The 14,959-nt window shown below is 56.5% G+C and overlaps 4 protein-coding genes across 4 annotated transcripts in view; 2 read left to right on the plus strand and 2 right to left on the minus strand.

Moving 5' to 3' along the window:
* Positions 1 to 3,583, minus strand: part of PTSG_00657 (uncharacterized protein) — a gene marked incomplete at its 5' end in the record, with an annotated part of 9,522 nt that extends 5,939 nt beyond the window's left edge. Inside the window, 12 exons of the mRNA XM_004998069.1 lie at positions 107 to 169; positions 492 to 611; positions 788 to 844; positions 1,040 to 1,144; positions 1,261 to 1,363; positions 1,557 to 1,627; positions 1,944 to 2,060; positions 2,399 to 2,476; positions 2,660 to 2,782; positions 2,961 to 3,095; positions 3,309 to 3,431; positions 3,578 to 3,583. Of these exons, the coding sequence (XP_004998126.1) occupies positions 107 to 169; positions 492 to 611; positions 788 to 844; positions 1,040 to 1,144; positions 1,261 to 1,363; positions 1,557 to 1,627; positions 1,944 to 2,060; positions 2,399 to 2,476; positions 2,660 to 2,782; positions 2,961 to 3,095; positions 3,309 to 3,431; positions 3,578 to 3,583 (1,101 nt within the window). The remainder of the gene's footprint in view (positions 1 to 106; positions 170 to 491; positions 612 to 787; positions 845 to 1,039; positions 1,145 to 1,260; positions 1,364 to 1,556; positions 1,628 to 1,943; positions 2,061 to 2,398; positions 2,477 to 2,659; positions 2,783 to 2,960; positions 3,096 to 3,308; positions 3,432 to 3,577) is intronic.
* A 317-nt stretch (positions 3,584 to 3,900) lies between these two features.
* PTSG_00658 (uncharacterized protein) lies at positions 3,901 to 12,875 on the plus strand. Its single transcript, XM_004998070.1, has 12 exons — positions 3,901 to 4,143; positions 4,557 to 4,746; positions 4,882 to 4,949; positions 5,196 to 5,731; positions 5,965 to 6,900; positions 7,248 to 7,859; positions 8,150 to 9,817; positions 9,857 to 10,929; positions 11,162 to 11,240; positions 11,508 to 11,820; positions 12,050 to 12,255; positions 12,478 to 12,875. Exons 2-12 carry the CDS (start codon positions 4,673 to 4,675, stop codon positions 12,541 to 12,543), a joined length of 5,631 nt encoding a protein of 1,876 aa, XP_004998127.1. The 5' UTR covers positions 3,901 to 4,143; positions 4,557 to 4,672; the 3' UTR covers positions 12,544 to 12,875.
* PTSG_00659 (uncharacterized protein) lies at positions 12,724 to 14,594 on the minus strand. Its single transcript, XM_004998071.1, has one exon. It carries the CDS (start codon positions 14,512 to 14,514, stop codon positions 13,156 to 13,158), a length of 1,359 nt encoding a protein of 452 aa, XP_004998128.1. The 5' UTR covers positions 14,515 to 14,594; the 3' UTR covers positions 12,724 to 13,155.
* A 20-nt stretch (positions 14,595 to 14,614) lies between these two features.
* The window catches only part of PTSG_00660 (grancalcin), a 2,512-nt gene continuing 2,167 nt past the window's right edge, over positions 14,615 to 14,959 (plus strand). The window contains exon 1 of the mRNA XM_004998072.1: positions 14,615 to 14,751. Within this exon, the coding sequence (XP_004998129.1) occupies positions 14,707 to 14,751 (45 nt within the window). The 5' untranslated portion in view covers positions 14,615 to 14,706. The remainder of the gene's footprint in view (positions 14,752 to 14,959) is intronic.

The following is a 14,959-nucleotide window of genomic DNA, read 5'->3' on the forward strand; positions in this document are numbered from 1 at the left end:
CGTGGGTGTGTTGGGAGAACATGAATGCAGGCATTGCTGCAAGTTTGTGGGCATGAGCGTGATCAGTACGTGTGGCTGGCACGCCACTGTGGCCCCACGAACGCACCTCTGCCTGCGCACGCATGCGCTCTGCCTTGATGCGGTCGTTGCTCGCGTTGTCCACCGCCTGCTGCAGTTGCGCAATCCGGCGCACTGGACACACACATACACACACGCACAGCACACGCACATCGAAATGAAAAAATGAAAACCCCGGTGAGTGAAGAAGTGAGGTTGAGGTGGAAGCAACAACTATTGCTGTTGACATGATGACAGTTGTCCACACCACTTGGTGCTTGGCAAAGGGAGTGTACACGCATGCGCACACACACACACACACACACACACACACACACACACACACACACACACACACACACACACACACACACACACACACACACACACACGAACATGGGTGCGCACAGACACATGTGAAAGCACGCTCTCACCTTATCGGTTGATTCGCCAATCTCAATGGCGCGCTTCTGCTCCGCTTCAATCTCCGCGTGCACCTTGGCCTTCATGTTTGTCAATTGTGTGCACAGTCCACCGAGTTGCTCCTCTTTCGTCTGCAGTCGTGGTGGTGGTGGTGGTGGTGGTGCAAGTGAGGCAAGGACCAGGTGCAATAAAATAAGCGAGAACCAAAATGTGAGCTGAAGGCATAACACATCCATACACACACACACACACACACACACACACACACACACACACACAAACGTCCATGTATACAACACCATCCAACCTCTGATTGCCTGAGGTGCTTCTGCAGTTTCTCCTTCTCGCGAAGTTTTCGCGTCAGCTACACGCAGCGCCGCCAACGTGTGATGTTTGGCGTTTTGGCAAAGTGAGAGAACGACGAAAGGCAGGGCGCATAAACCCACAAACGCATGCATGTACACAAGCACGCACACGAAGAAGTGCTCACACACACACACACATTCACACGTACACATAAACTCGCGCACATGCACAGTTGCACACATGCACGACTCACGAGGTCCTGGCATGACTTGAGTTCCTTCTCCACCAGTCGTCGCTTTGTGTCGTAGAGCGCGCGATCGCCAAGCTGGCCCGTCGCCGCCTCCTTGTACTGTTCAACCTGTTGGCGTTGTGTGTGTGTTTGTGGTTGTGGTATGCGTCAAGCCTAAAGCATTGGGATCAAGAATGTCGTCAATACAATCAAGCACACACACGCACACACACACGCGCGCGCACCTCCTTCAAGCTGTGCTGATGACGGCGTTTCATGTTTTCGCGCTCGTGTTCCGCTTGCAACAGTTGAAGACCACACTCCTCCAACGCCGTGCGAAGCCGTTCCCTGGTGGCGTGTGGTGCGTGGGAGGGGAAGAGGGTGAGTTGGTGTTGTGAATGAGAAGAGCGTGTGGGTGCCTGGCATGTTGATCAGAACGCCGACGTTCACACGTTCACACACACACACACACACACACACACACACACACACACACACACACACACACACACACGTAAACACGCACGTCAAGAGCACTTACGCTTCGTCTTTTGCTGCTGTGATGTCGTGTCGAATCTGGTTGTACTGCTCATCAGACTTCAGCAACTGGTCCTGTGATGTGCGTTTGCCATGGCATATGTGAGGAGACAGACGCAGAGCGTGTGCGCGTTTGTTCATGTGTGTACGTGCATGTGTGCGTTTGTGCAAGTGTGCGGATCTCAGCGCCACATCCAGTTACACACACACACACGTGCACACACACACGCATGCACACACACGCATGCACACACACGCGCATGCACACACACGCATGCACACACACGCGCATGCACACACACGCGCGTACACACACACACACACACACACACACACACAAAACTTCAACAAAGTCGAGACCAGCCATACAGGCAGGCAGCGAGCAACCGACCTCGACAAGATTGAAGGATGCCTCAATGACGTTGCACTGCTTCCGCGTCCGCACGGGAACATTCTGGATCATGGCAAGCTTCTGGGAGAGCTTTTCTGCACGCGCGCCCATGCTCTCCTGTGTTGGTTGCGGTGGGGAAAACGAGGATGGATAGTTGGTTGGATGGGCAGATGGTTGTTTGGGTGGATGGATGAGAGGATGGTTGAGTGCGTGGATTGCATGACGTGAGCGGCAAGTGGGCGAAGTGGAGACATCACATGCCCGCAGCCCGCCAGAACACGCGTACTTGCTCGTCACACACACACGTGCAGCGCATTGTCGCAAGCAAACAAAGCTACACGAGCACACACATGCAAACACACACACGACAACACACACACACACACTCACTCACTCACTCACTCACTCACGCTTACGCACACACGCGCAAACACGCGCATGCTCGTGGTACGCACCACGTCATCCTCATATTGGGCGATGGTGATCCGCATCTTCTCCTTGAGCTCCTCGTTTGCCGAATTCTCGCGTCTCAACTGCCGCGTTGAAACAGGAGAGCGTTGCTTATGTTCAGCGACACGGAAAAAGAACATACACTCGGAGGAACGCGCGCACACACACACACATACACACACATACACACACACACACACGTACACACACACACACACACACACACACACACACACTCTCTCTCTCTCTCTCTCTCTTTTACAGACCTTGATCATGTACTCCTCTGTGTCTGCAATGTGCTGCTGGAGCTTTGCCTCATCTTCCTTGTGCTGTGAAGCGACGGGACCAAGGAGCTCCCCGAGATCCATGTTCAGCGTATCGCGCTCGTCCTAAAGGTGGTGGTGGTGATGAAGATGATGACGGCGTTGGTGGGCGGTGAGGGACTGCTGTGACAAGCACACAGATACTTGACAATCAGGTACACTTACGTACACAAGGTTGCACACAGACACACACATACGCACGCACGCACGCACGCACACACACACACACACACACAGTGCTGACCTGGAGAAGGGAGAGCTGCCGCTTGAGAGAGGCCGTTGTGCCTTGCAGCTCGTGGAGCTGTTTCGTCGCGTCCTGCAGTTCACGCTGCAGCTTTGCTTCCTTGCCTTCCTCTTCCGGTATCCCTGCTTTCCTCTCCTGTTGTATGATGTTGGCAGAGTCAACACGGCCCTCTTGCGTTTAGAGCTGGTGGGGGTATCGCGTTCTCTCGCGTGACACAGGTGTCGGACACGCGATTACACGTTCACGCCAAAGTCCCTCACTCTCACGCTCACACACACACTCACACGCTCACACACACACTCACACACATACACTCACGCACACACACATACACTCACACACACACACCTCTAGATCGCGTGCGAGAGATCTGCACTTGTCGTCGAGGTTTGCTGTTCTTGATTCAGACTGCTCCAAGGCCGAGCGCAGGCGCTCCATCAGCGCCCGCACGTCCGACTCGCCAACCCCATCCTGTAATCACACACAGACACACACAAGCACACACCATGTTTATACATATCACATACACACCATACACATCGTGCACATCATGCACACCACGCACATCATCAAATCCACACCAACACTCTCACGCAGCTGTAGCCGGGACACCTTACCGCCATGGTTTTGCCGGTGAATGCTGGCACTATGCGTGTCTGTTTACGTGTCTATGTACGTGTCTGTGTACTCGTGTGTCTGTGTACTCGTGTGCCTATGTACGTGTCTGTGTACGTGTCTATGTACGTGTCTGTGTGCTCGTGGTCTGCCTCACAGCACCACACACCTCCAAGCAGTCGCGCTGTTTGCTGTTTGCTGTCTCTGCGTCTTGGCAACAACAACAACAAGCAGCAGCGGCAGCTTTCGTTAATTCGGCATCGAATCGCCAGTAGAAATTAAAAAATTGGTATCGGGGGGTGGTTCGTTTATTTTTTCCCTGAAGCCAAAGCAAGAAGGCAAAGCGACACAACAAGAGCAATCTCACACCACACACACACACACAAACACAACTCCCAACCTCGACCACATCAAAGACGTGACCACTCTCTGCTCTGTGTTGTGATACGAGACACGCGTCTCCCCCTCCCTATCCTGACACTTGCATTGCTCGCGGCCCAGGACCACCGCCACAGTTTGCTGCTGCCGGTTGTGACTGACTCAGAAGGTTCTCACCGCTTGCCATCAGGTGGGCACACGCTGCTCTGTGTTTTGATTTCCACCACCCAACAAATCCAGCCAGCAACACTCTCCCTGTCATGTCATTGCACTTGTTCAGCCCTCGTCCTTGTCAGCCAGCGTGGCGTTGTCCACAACCAACTGTGCAACCCCTGTACACGCGCTTGGTTCACAGCACCACTTTGTATTCATCCGTTGGTTCACAGTCATCCGTCCATCCAACACATCGCCATTGATTGACTCTTTCATTCATTCATTCATCCCATTCATCAATCAACCACCACCGCACTCCTGACCCACTCGTACCACTCGTACCACTCGTACAACTCACCTCCTGACACACACACACGCACACCACACACTGCGGTGTCTCATCCTTGAACGTTTCTGGTTCCCTTACTTGTGCCTGCTTGGTCATGTTAGCACAAGGCACGCCACCCTCTGCGGCAGTGCATGACAGCAGCACTCCGGCCAGCAGACGCAACAACTGCCTTCAAGGTCCCGGCACAGCTCACGTGGATGCCCACGCCAGAGAAAGAATGGCGACGTTGAAGCAAAACATCAAGAGCGCCCTGCGCCAACGCGGTGTCAAGCTGTGGAAGCCCCCATATACGTGAGTGTGGAGCAGTGCCCTGTCAGCATGACTGGTGTCATGGGAGGCTTTGATTGTCTGCTGTGTCTTGAATCTGCTCACCTTTGGGGGTGTTTTTTTTTCCTTGTGTGACTGTGCGGGTGACTACGCGAGCAGGAAAGATGATGGCTCTGCTGATATCCCAGACGACCTCATCAACGAAATCGCAGACTTGGTGGAATCAGGTTAGAGTTAGACGAGTGTGTGCTTGTATGGTTGTGTGTGTGTGTGCGTGGTTGTATGTTGTGTGTGTGTGTGTGTGTGTGCGTGCGTGCGTGCGTGTGCATGCGTGTGCCGCTGTGCGAGCATGCACGCAATCAGCAGTGACAAACAAGCTGTTCACTCATCTCATCCAAGTTCTCATCTCGCACCCTTTACACGTACATGCACCAATGACCTACCACCAACCCCCCCCCCCTTTTCTCCCTCAGACACCGCTGCCGTCGCTGAGGTGCTGGAGGATCTGCGGGAGCACTCTGTCCGTAAAGCCGAGAAGAAGAAGAAACCCGCACCATCTTCGTCATCGGCATCCACATCCTCACGCACGTTCAGCCTGAGCCTGTTCAAGTCTGGGCAGAAGCGGCGAGAGCAGCTGGCGCAGAACATGGTGTCGTTTAAGAACGACGCGTTTTTCATGGCGCAGGAGCAATCGCAGCAGCTCAAGCCGAAGCGGCCCGACGAGGAGCCGGCCTACTTTGACGACCTCACCCCAGAGCAGCAGGCCGAGTATGAGGCAAGCCTCAAGCACTACCCACCAGCCGGCGTGCGCGGCAGCGACAAGGACAAGTACAAGCAGCGCGCACAGCAGGAAGCAGCAGCGGAGGCGCAACCTGGCTCCAACCACCAGCAGGAGCAGCAAAAGCAGGAAGAACAACCGCAGGAAGAGCAGGACGAAGGAAATGGCGATGCTGTCACTGCAAACGGGCACAAGCACCAACAAGATACAGACACAGACGACGGCGAGGCGGTATGTGCGCGCGTGTGTGTGCGATGTATGTGTGTGTTTGTGCGATGTATGTATGTGTGTTTGTGTGTGTTTACAGCACGAGTGTGTCTGCTTGCTTGCCACACGACCCGTGCATGCGCACGACCCCAACCTTCATACGTTTTGTGCTTGCTTTGTTTCATTTCACACCACTTACCTCCACTCATCATTACTCATCATTACTCATCACCACCACCCCATTGACATCTGTGCAGAGCGACACGCTTGGGGAGCTGGAGTCGCGGGGAACGACGACGATGATCTCGTTTGCACGGTCGCCGTCGGGGACACAGCTCGTGTCTGTCTCCAGGGAAGAAGACAAGGAGGACGCTGATGGCGATGGTGAAGCAGCAGCAGGGACTGACGGCGGGAAGAAGAACAAGAAGAAGGACAAGGAGAAGGAGAAGGAGAAGAAGAAGCACGAGAAGGCAAAGAAGCACAAGAAACACGACAAGTCTGTCAACTTTGCTGCTCAGCCAGAGGATATTGCAGACACGGACGCGCACGAGCATAGCCCAGCTGGCAACAGCCAAGATCAAGAACACCACGAGCAGCAGGAGCACGCCCAGGCGCAGGACGGCGAGGCCGGGGATGCCGCTGCTGCTGAGTTGGGCGGCAGCGGTGGCGAACACGGACACCCGGCCCGGCGCGAGACGCGCGGAAAGAAGTTCCTGCGATCGCTGACAAAGCGGTGGCGCAAGAAGGAGGACAATGGCGCCGGTGCGGGTGTGACCGCAGCCGTCGGTGGGGTGTCGTCGTCATCATCGTCGTCAGCCTCCACGGCGTCTGGTGCGGGTGCAGGCTCGCACGTGCGTGTGATCCAACCGAGCACAGAGCTGAAGGCAAACGAGATGAAGATGACGGACGAGCAGCGCATCGCCGTGATGAGCATGGTGCGTGATGGCAAGCTGTCTGTTGACGAAGCCATCGCGAAAGTGCTTGCTGTTGAGGAACTGCTTGCACTCGGCAGTCTCCCCGGCGGCGGCACCGGCAATGAAGGCAAGGCCGACGAGAACGGTGACGCTGGTGATGGTGCTGATGGTGCTGATGGTGCTGATGGTGATGGCGCAAAGGAAGGCGATGATACGGAAGAGCAGGAAGACGAGGACATTCGCATCCCGGATCAGGCCAGGAAGGCCATCATGCACCAGGTCGGTCAGGGTCGTGTGATTGTGTCTCTTGGCAAATTGTTGTCTTGTTTCTCGCATGGGCTTCGTGCGCCTGGAACACGGGTGCCCAACACAGAGACGCATGCACTCTATCTCTCTTTCACACACACACCCACACGCACACATGCACACACTCATGCACACATGCACACACACATGCACACACACACATATGCACACACTCATGCACACACACACACTCACGCACTTCCACGCACTCATGCACACACACACACTCTCTCTCTCTCTGTGTGTGCACACACACGCACGTGCACACGTACCCACTCACACATCATCCCCCCTCCCTTTTCTCGAACGAAACTGCGCAGGTGAAACTGGGCAAGCTGACGGTGGACGAGGCAATCAACCGCATCCTTGATGTAGAATCGCAAATGAAACGCACACGCGACTTCAAGAAAGCGCTGAGTCAATCGGAAATGTTTTCCTCCGACGAGCTTGCGTACATCAACGCCGCGCTGGAAAACCAGGTGCCGCTGCGGCACAACACCCTCTCCCGCCCCAAGATGAGCCACCGTAAGCCCAACAGAGAGACGCTTCGCAGCTCGCGCGCAGTCAAGTCTGACTTGTTTAGCGAGGCACCACGGCGCCTGACCGTGACCGCGGGCACTGCCACTCGCACCGCGACAACCAAGACAAAGACCACCACCACTACCACGGTCACTGGCGCTGGCGCTGACGAGAGCGTGGTCGATGTTGAGCAGGAGGAGGAGACAGAAGAGACGACGCAAGTGGCTGAGGCCGTTGCCGTGACGAGCGAGGAAAGCACACATGAGCAAGAGCAACAACAGCGGGACGAACAGCAGCAGGAACGGGAACAGGAACAGGGGTCGTTTGCCGTTGTTGCGCCGTCTGGTCGCACGTCGACATCTGACGCAGCATCGTCCTCCGTGCACAGCTGGCTGCAGGACATGCAGCTCGAGGTGTGTGCGTTGGGCTGCGTTGCTTTTTGGGGAGTTGTTGAGTTGAGTGGGCCGGAATTGTGTCGCCTTGTGTGTGTGTGTGTGTGTGTGTGTGTGTGTGTGTGTGTGTGTGTGTGTGTGTGTGTGGGGGGGGGGGGATGGTGTGTGCATGTGCATGATGTCCCTGATGTTCCTTGTCTTGTTGTGTGCACCCCTGCACGCGTGCCCGCACTTAACTCACGCATATTTCCCCTCACGCACCACAACACAACACAACACAACACACAACTCGTGTGTTGGCGTTCATGCAGAGATACACGCAGACGTTTATCGAGCATGGTTTTGACGACACGGAGTTTGTGTCTGACGTGACGGCGTCTGATCTTGATGAGATGGGCATCACAGATGGTGGGCACCAACGCACCATCCTGGACCGCGCTGCCATGCTCGCCCACTCAACCGAGGCAGCAGAGTCAACCGAGGCAGTGGAGGAGGAACAGCATGAGGAAGAAGCGGGGGAAACGGCCGTGGAAGGTGCTGGCGAGGAGGCACAGACGCCGGCGCAGGCATCAAGCGAAGACGCAGCTGCTAATGAAGCAGAGAAAGCAGAGGAGGAGAGCGCCGCTGTTGGTGCAGATGTGGCTGAAGCGCAACAAGACCATCACCCGCAAGCAGCAGCAAGCGAAGCACAGCAACAAGGGCAAGAACAACCGGAACAAGAAGAAGACGAAGGGGAAGAGGAAACCACAACCACCACTGCAGCCACAACAGCAGCCAGCACCGCCGCTGCTGAAGGCGCAGAGCAGCAGCAACAGGAGGACGCACAAGGAGCAGCGTCATCAAAGCCATCAGAGTCATCGGCACAGGGCGATGAAGGGTCACAGGCAGCGGCTGTGAAACGGCAGTCCAGCGAGCCGCCCACGTTCAAGGCGTCGGAGCTGCACCTGACAAAAGAACAGCAGCTGGAGGTGTTAATGCTGGTGAAGAGCGGGAAACTGACGCAAGACGAGGCGGTGGCGAAGGTGCTGCAATTGGAGGACCAGATCAAGCGCCAGACCAGCGAGCCCGAGGTGGACGAGGAAGGCTTCACGGTTGTGAAAGACAACGACCCTCGCAACCCGTTTGGGCCGTCCCCTGCCGACCTGTTCAAGGCCACGTTCAGCGACAAGAAGAGGGAGGATGATGACGACAGCGACACGACCGACACAGAGCGCGAGGATGAAGCGGATGCTGCGGGACACGCGCGCATGGGCGGTGCTGGCGATGGCGACGGCGGCGGCGATAGCGATGATGAGGAGCGAAAGCCCCGCGCACGCACGAACACCATCAAGTTCCGCATCAAGTCTGTGCCAGAGGCGACGGCTGCGGAGTCCTCGTCTCCATTTGACGCCTCAAACCCGTTCCTGCAGCCCGTGACAGCAGCACCAGCGACAGCTGATGCGTTGGCCGGTGAGGGCGCCACCGCAACCACCACCACGACTACTGCTGTGACAGCGGCAGCCACGGGCGACTGGGCAACAGACGCGTGGGGAACAGCGGCAGCAACCGCCACAACGGAAGGGGACAATAGCAATGAGGCCGCATTTGCAACACAGGAGACGCCGGCTGCTGCTGTTGCTGTTGAGCGTGAGCAACAGCAGGGTGGGCAGGGCAGTGGAGAAGAAGGCAGCGGCGCCAAAGAACCCGCCGCCACAGGCCCCCTGTTTGATGACTCATCTGTGGATCCATTCGCTGTTGCTGCTGAGACGGCATCTGACGCGAGCGCGTCTGGGTTTGGCGACGACGATCCGTTTGCCCCTCCGCCCACAACATCCACAACAACCGCAGCAGCAGCGCAGGAAAAGGGCGAGGATGCGTTTGCAGTGACGTTTGATGAGCCAAAGCCGGTGGTCACGAAGGAGGAGGAAGAGGAGAAGAAGGAGGAGAAGAAGGCAGAAGGAGAGGCGAAAGAGCAGCAGGAGGAGCAGGAGGAGCAGGAGGCAGTTGAAGTGAAGAAGGAAGAGCAGGAGCAGCAGGAGGCAGTTGAAGTGAAGAAGGAAGAGGAAGAAGGGGAGGAGAAGGAAGAAGTGAAAGCAGAGGAACAGGCGGAGACAACCAAGGGAGATGTGACCCCAGCCGCTACCACGGCAGCTGCGCCACAAGAAGAGCCAGAGACCCAAGCAGAGAAGGAGGTCGTTGCAGCAGAGGTTACCCATGAGAAGAGAGAGGGAGAGCCGAAACCTACAACGGAGACGGTCGATGTGCACGAAGGGAAGCCAGCGCCTGAAGAGAAGCCAGCAGAGGCAACAACAGGTGCCGCTTTCCTGGAAGCACCAAAGCAGGAAGCGCAACAGGCACCAGCAACAGCAACGCCAGCAACAACACCAGCGGCAGCAGCAGCCGAGGAGGCGACAGCGGCACAGCCAACAGAGAAACCATCTGCAATAACAGCTGCGCCTGCAACAACAGGTGTGCCGCTGTCTGTGGCGGCGATTGCGGCGAAGAAGAAGAAGCCGCCACCGCCACCGGTTGCGCGCAAGACGCCCGGCCACTCTCGGCAAGGGTCACAGACGTCCTCAACGCCTGCGTCGCCAGCAAGGACGGCAGCAGCACCTGCGGTTGCAGCGAAGAAGAAGAAGAAGGCGCCACCACCTCCGCCCGTGAAGAGAAGAGATACACACAGCCGCACGGCCAGCAACGTGAGCACCGCGAGCAGCGGCGCAGGTGGCAGCGTGAGTGACGCTGTGACCACGCCCACGTCTACAGCAGATGGGCACGCCCAACAGGCGAAGCCAGACGCAGCGCCAGTCACGCAGCAGCAGCAGCAGCAGCAGCAGGCTGAGGTGGCAATGAAGGCGGAACAAATCACAGCATCGTCGTCAACAACAACTACAACAACAACAACAGCAACCGTGACAAGCGCTACGGCCACGACAGCCACGAAGACAGTGACTGCGTCTGCCAGCGCAGCGTCGGGCCACAGTCGCATCTACCAGGCACTGAACCCGCAGGTGCTGTGGGCGGAGACGGACGAGGACCGCAAGCGACGCGAAGCGAAGAAGACGGTGCTCACCGGTGTTGGCACAGGGCAGACGACACGACAGGCCGCCCTGTTAGTGACACAGCTTTGTGTGTGTGTGTGGTTGTTTGTGGCTGTGTGCGGCTGTGTGTGTGTGTGTATGTTTGTGTCTGTGTGTTGTGTGCGGCTGTGTGTGGCTGTGTGTCCGTGTATGTTTGTGTGTGTCTGCTCCTTTGCATGTGCGTGGGTTCCTGTGTCTGTGCATGTGTTCTTTGTCTGCGTTGCCCACACCGGGGAATCTCACTGACGCGTGCGTGCACACCAGGGGCGAACTCGGGTTTGAGCTCCAGGACAGCGAGGATTTGGCCAAGGCCGAGGCCCGCATCGAAGAGCTGCGCAAGAAGGTGCGAAAGACTGTGGAGTTGATGGTGGTGGTGGTGGTGGTGGTGGTGGTGGTGGTGGTGGCATGTTTGGGCGTGATGCAAGTTCTTGCAGTCTTCGCACGGCTGCTGCTCTGCACACACACACACACACACACACACACACACACACACACACACACACACACACACACACACATACACACACACACACACACATACACACACACACACACATACACACACACACACTCGCTCACTCACATGTGTGATGTTGCCTCTGCCCAACAGGCGCACGAGACAATGACGGAGTTTGACACGGCCGTTTCCTCCTCAAAAGCGTCAACGCAACAGCAGCAGCCGAGGGGCGGCAAGAAGGGCCCCGCTGTGGCGAAGAAGACGGCCTCTGTGAAGAAGAAGCAAAAGCCAGCGCTCACCTCACAGTCGAGCAACCCCTTTGACATGAGCAACCCGTTTGCAGACGCAACAGCACCACTGCAGACAAGTCAGGGCGACAGCGATGATGATTTCTACGACGACGACGATGACGACAACAACAGCAGCACCGCATCTGGCTCAAACAAGCGCTCCTCCGTCATCTCGGGTGCGTGTTGTGTGTGTGTGTGTGTGTGTGTGTGTGTGTGTCTGTCTGTCTGTCTGTCTGTCTGTCTGTCTGTCTGTGTGCCAGTGTTGGTTTGTCTTGTTCGCTGCTTGCGTTAATACCCTGTGCTGCTTCTCCCTCACATCCACGCACCCTCATCACCAACACGACCAACTGCACCCCCCCCCGCGCCTTCCCTTCCTCGATGGCACGTGCCATCGCAACACTGCAGTGACAAGCATCAACTTTGACGAGGACTTTATGGCTGAGCTTGAGCGACGGCGTGCAGAGCGCGCTGAGGAAGAGAAGAAGCATGCCGAGGCGCTGCGCCGCGAGTATCTGCGCAAGAAAGCCGAAGAAGAGGTAGCGAGGTCGTCGGAGATGGAACACTTACAGCGCGAGCTGGAAGAGAAGCGCAGGCGCGACGAAGAGGAGAAGGTTTGTGTACATGTGTGTTGTTGTTTGCACATGTGTGTGTGTGTGTGTGTGTGTGTGAGTGTGTGTGTGTGTGTGTGTGTGTGTGTGTGTGTGTCATGTGTGTGTGTGTGGTGTGCGTTCGTATTTGTGGCACGCCCTCCCTTGTTGTTACCTCTGTGCCTCACCCAGACGGTCCCACCCCCTCCTCCACCCTCACACACTGCAACAACACATCACCATCAGGAGCAAGCCCAGCGTGAGCTGATGGCGCGGGCAGACGAGATCCAGTTTGACTTCAAGTGGAACTAGAAGCAGCAGCACGTGGGCGCTTGTGTCACCGTGTGATGGCATTATGATGATTGTGCCGTGTTTATTCCTCATGCTCACCTCTTACTGAGTCTCTCGCCTGTGCGCCGGTTTTGTGTTGCGAGGCATGCATCCCTCCTTCTCCCCATTCCATCTCACTCGTGCACACACTCTTCCTTCTTTCCCTTGTTAGCGGCATGTATTGGATGTTGTCGATGCGTACGCTGAGCACGCAGTTGAGGGCTGCTTTCATTTTTTAAGTGCAATGCTGTTTGGTGTGAGATGTGAATGCGACAGTCCTGCTTCTTGTCAATACAGTTGTAACAAACCGCACATCATATCACAAAGCGTGCACAGTTGGGTAGTAATGAGATGTAACACTGCGTGTGGGTCTCGTCGACCGCACGATCTATGAACGAACTCGAAGCTACGGTCTATGCGAGGTCAAGGAAGGTTGAAGGCCAACAAGGAGAGCTCACACAAGCAAACATCCGAACGAGAGGATGCAGAGGGAAATTGGAAGGAAAGGGGTGGCGAATGCAAACGTACAATGAGCATGCATGTCCCCACCAACTCGCGTCACGTCACGACCAAGTGCCATTAACATTACACACATCACTGTAGGTTGCAAAGACCCGGATCAATGATGAGCACGCTTGGGGAGGCGTGGGGCATGGCGTAGATGAGGTCGTTGGGAGCAAGCGCGCCATCAAACCACTTGTACAAGCTCCCTGGGATGTCGGTTGTGGTGACGGAAGTGTGGTCTGTGGTGTTGGTGGCTGGGTCGATGAGGAGGACAGAGGTGGCACCGCTGGGTATGCACGCAACGCGGCCATCCCTGGTTTGCACGGCGCCACGCCACTTTGCAACGGTCATGGGGAGGCCAGCAATGCTGGTGTAGTCAAAGGCGTTTGTGGAGGGGTCGATGACAAGAACGGCGGGGGCGTTGCGGGGCGCAGCATAGATGAGGCCGTTGCGCTTTGAGAGCACGCCGCCGTACCACCAGCCGCTTCCAGGCAGGCTGGCGATTGTTGTTTCGTCCGTCGTGTTGGTGACGGGGTCAATGATGAGCACCGATTCAGCGTTGAGGGGGATGCAGAAGATGCGGTGGTCAGGGGCAAGCGCACCGCCATACCACTTGTACAGCACATCAGCACTGGTAGTGGTGGGCATGCTTGTGGTGTCGGCAGTGTTGGTGTTGGGGTCGATGACCAAGATGGCAGACGCAAGCCAAGGGATGCCGAAGATGAGGCCGTTGTAGTCGGAGGTAAGGCCGCTCGCCCACGCGCCAGCAACGGCGCCGGGAACGGGAATGGAGGTGACGTCGACGGAGTTGGTGTCGGGGTCGATGATGAGCACAGAGCTGGCGGTGTGAGGGAACCCGTAAATCAAGTTGCTATCCTTCGCACGAACACCGCCGCCCCACAGCCCACTCAGATGGGACCCTGTGATCGTGGTTATATCTGCCGTGTTGGTTGTTGGGTCGATGATCAGCACAGACGTGGCTCGATATGGAATGCCGTAGATGAAGCCGTTGCTTGCCAGCACGCCGCCGAGCCACCTCTCGATCCCCGTGAAGTCCGAAATGGTGGTGGTATCTGCACCAGGCGGGTATCTCCTGCATAGCGACGTCTTGAGAGCCGCGTTCTTGTCTCGCAGCGTCTCGATCGCAGCCGCCTGCGCGTGGATCACATCTTGCTGCTCCTGCAACACACCAACCACGTCCAGTCCATTCAAGAGAACAGGCGCTGTCGCCGCTGATGTGTTCATGTGGAATGCTCCCGCTGCATCCTCCTCCAGCACAGCCTGTGCACACACAAGTGGCAACGCCGACGGCACCAGCACCAGCACCAGCACCAGCACCAGCACCAGCACCAGCGCGCTTGGGAAGCAGGAGAATGAGGGCAGGACGGATGATGATGCAGCATGTGGGCCAGCTCCCAGCGCAACCCCGCCCCTCCACCTCATCATCATCGATCGCTGTTGTGTTCGCCGCAGCTGCTGCAGGCTTTTGTTTGTATTCGTTGTTGTGGATGGAGAGGATTGCTTGATTGCTTGATTCAGTGTTTCATTCATTTCGTTGCATCGTGTGTCTTGTTGCCGACAACCACCAACCAGCCAGTCCAGCGATCTGCCTCTTCCTCCCCCTTCGTTGAGCTCACAGCCATGTCTGGATATCAGCAGCCACCCTACGGCCAGCCACCTTACGGGGTAAGCTTGGTGACTGCGTGCCTCCGTGTGTGTGTGTGTGTGTGTGTGTGTGTGTGTGTGTGTGTGTGTGTGTGTGTGTGTGTGTGTGTGTGTGTGTGTGTGTGTGTGTGTGTGTGTGTCTGTGTGTCTGTGTGTCTGTGTGTCTGTGTGTCTGTGTGCTGTGTGTCTGTGTGTGTCTGTGTTTTTGTTTGTCTTGTGTTTTTTCTGT

Source organism: Salpingoeca rosetta (assembly GCF_000188695.1).
Source record: "Salpingoeca rosetta unplaced genomic scaffold supercont1.2, whole genome shotgun sequence".
Lineage (NCBI taxonomy): Eukaryota > Choanoflagellata > Craspedida > Salpingoecidae > Salpingoeca > Salpingoeca rosetta.

Excerpts from the sequence above, each read along its gene's own strand:
- PTSG_00658 (XM_004998070.1), top strand. The coding sequence starts at position 4,673 with ATGGCGACGTTGAAGCAAAACATCAAGAGCGCCCTGCGCCAACGCGGT. Across the intron at positions 6,901-7,247 it reads GGAAGGCCATCATGCACCAG|GTGAAACTGGGCAAGCTGAC; the intron begins GTCGGTCAGGGT and ends GAAACTGCGCAG. Across the intron at positions 11,821-12,049 it reads GCGCTCCTCCGTCATCTCGG|TGACAAGCATCAACTTTGAC; the intron begins GTGCGTGTTGTG and ends GCAACACTGCAG.
- PTSG_00659 (XM_004998071.1), bottom strand. The coding sequence starts at position 14,514 with ATGATGATGAGGTGGAGGGGCGGGGTTGCGCTGGGAGCTGGCCCACAT.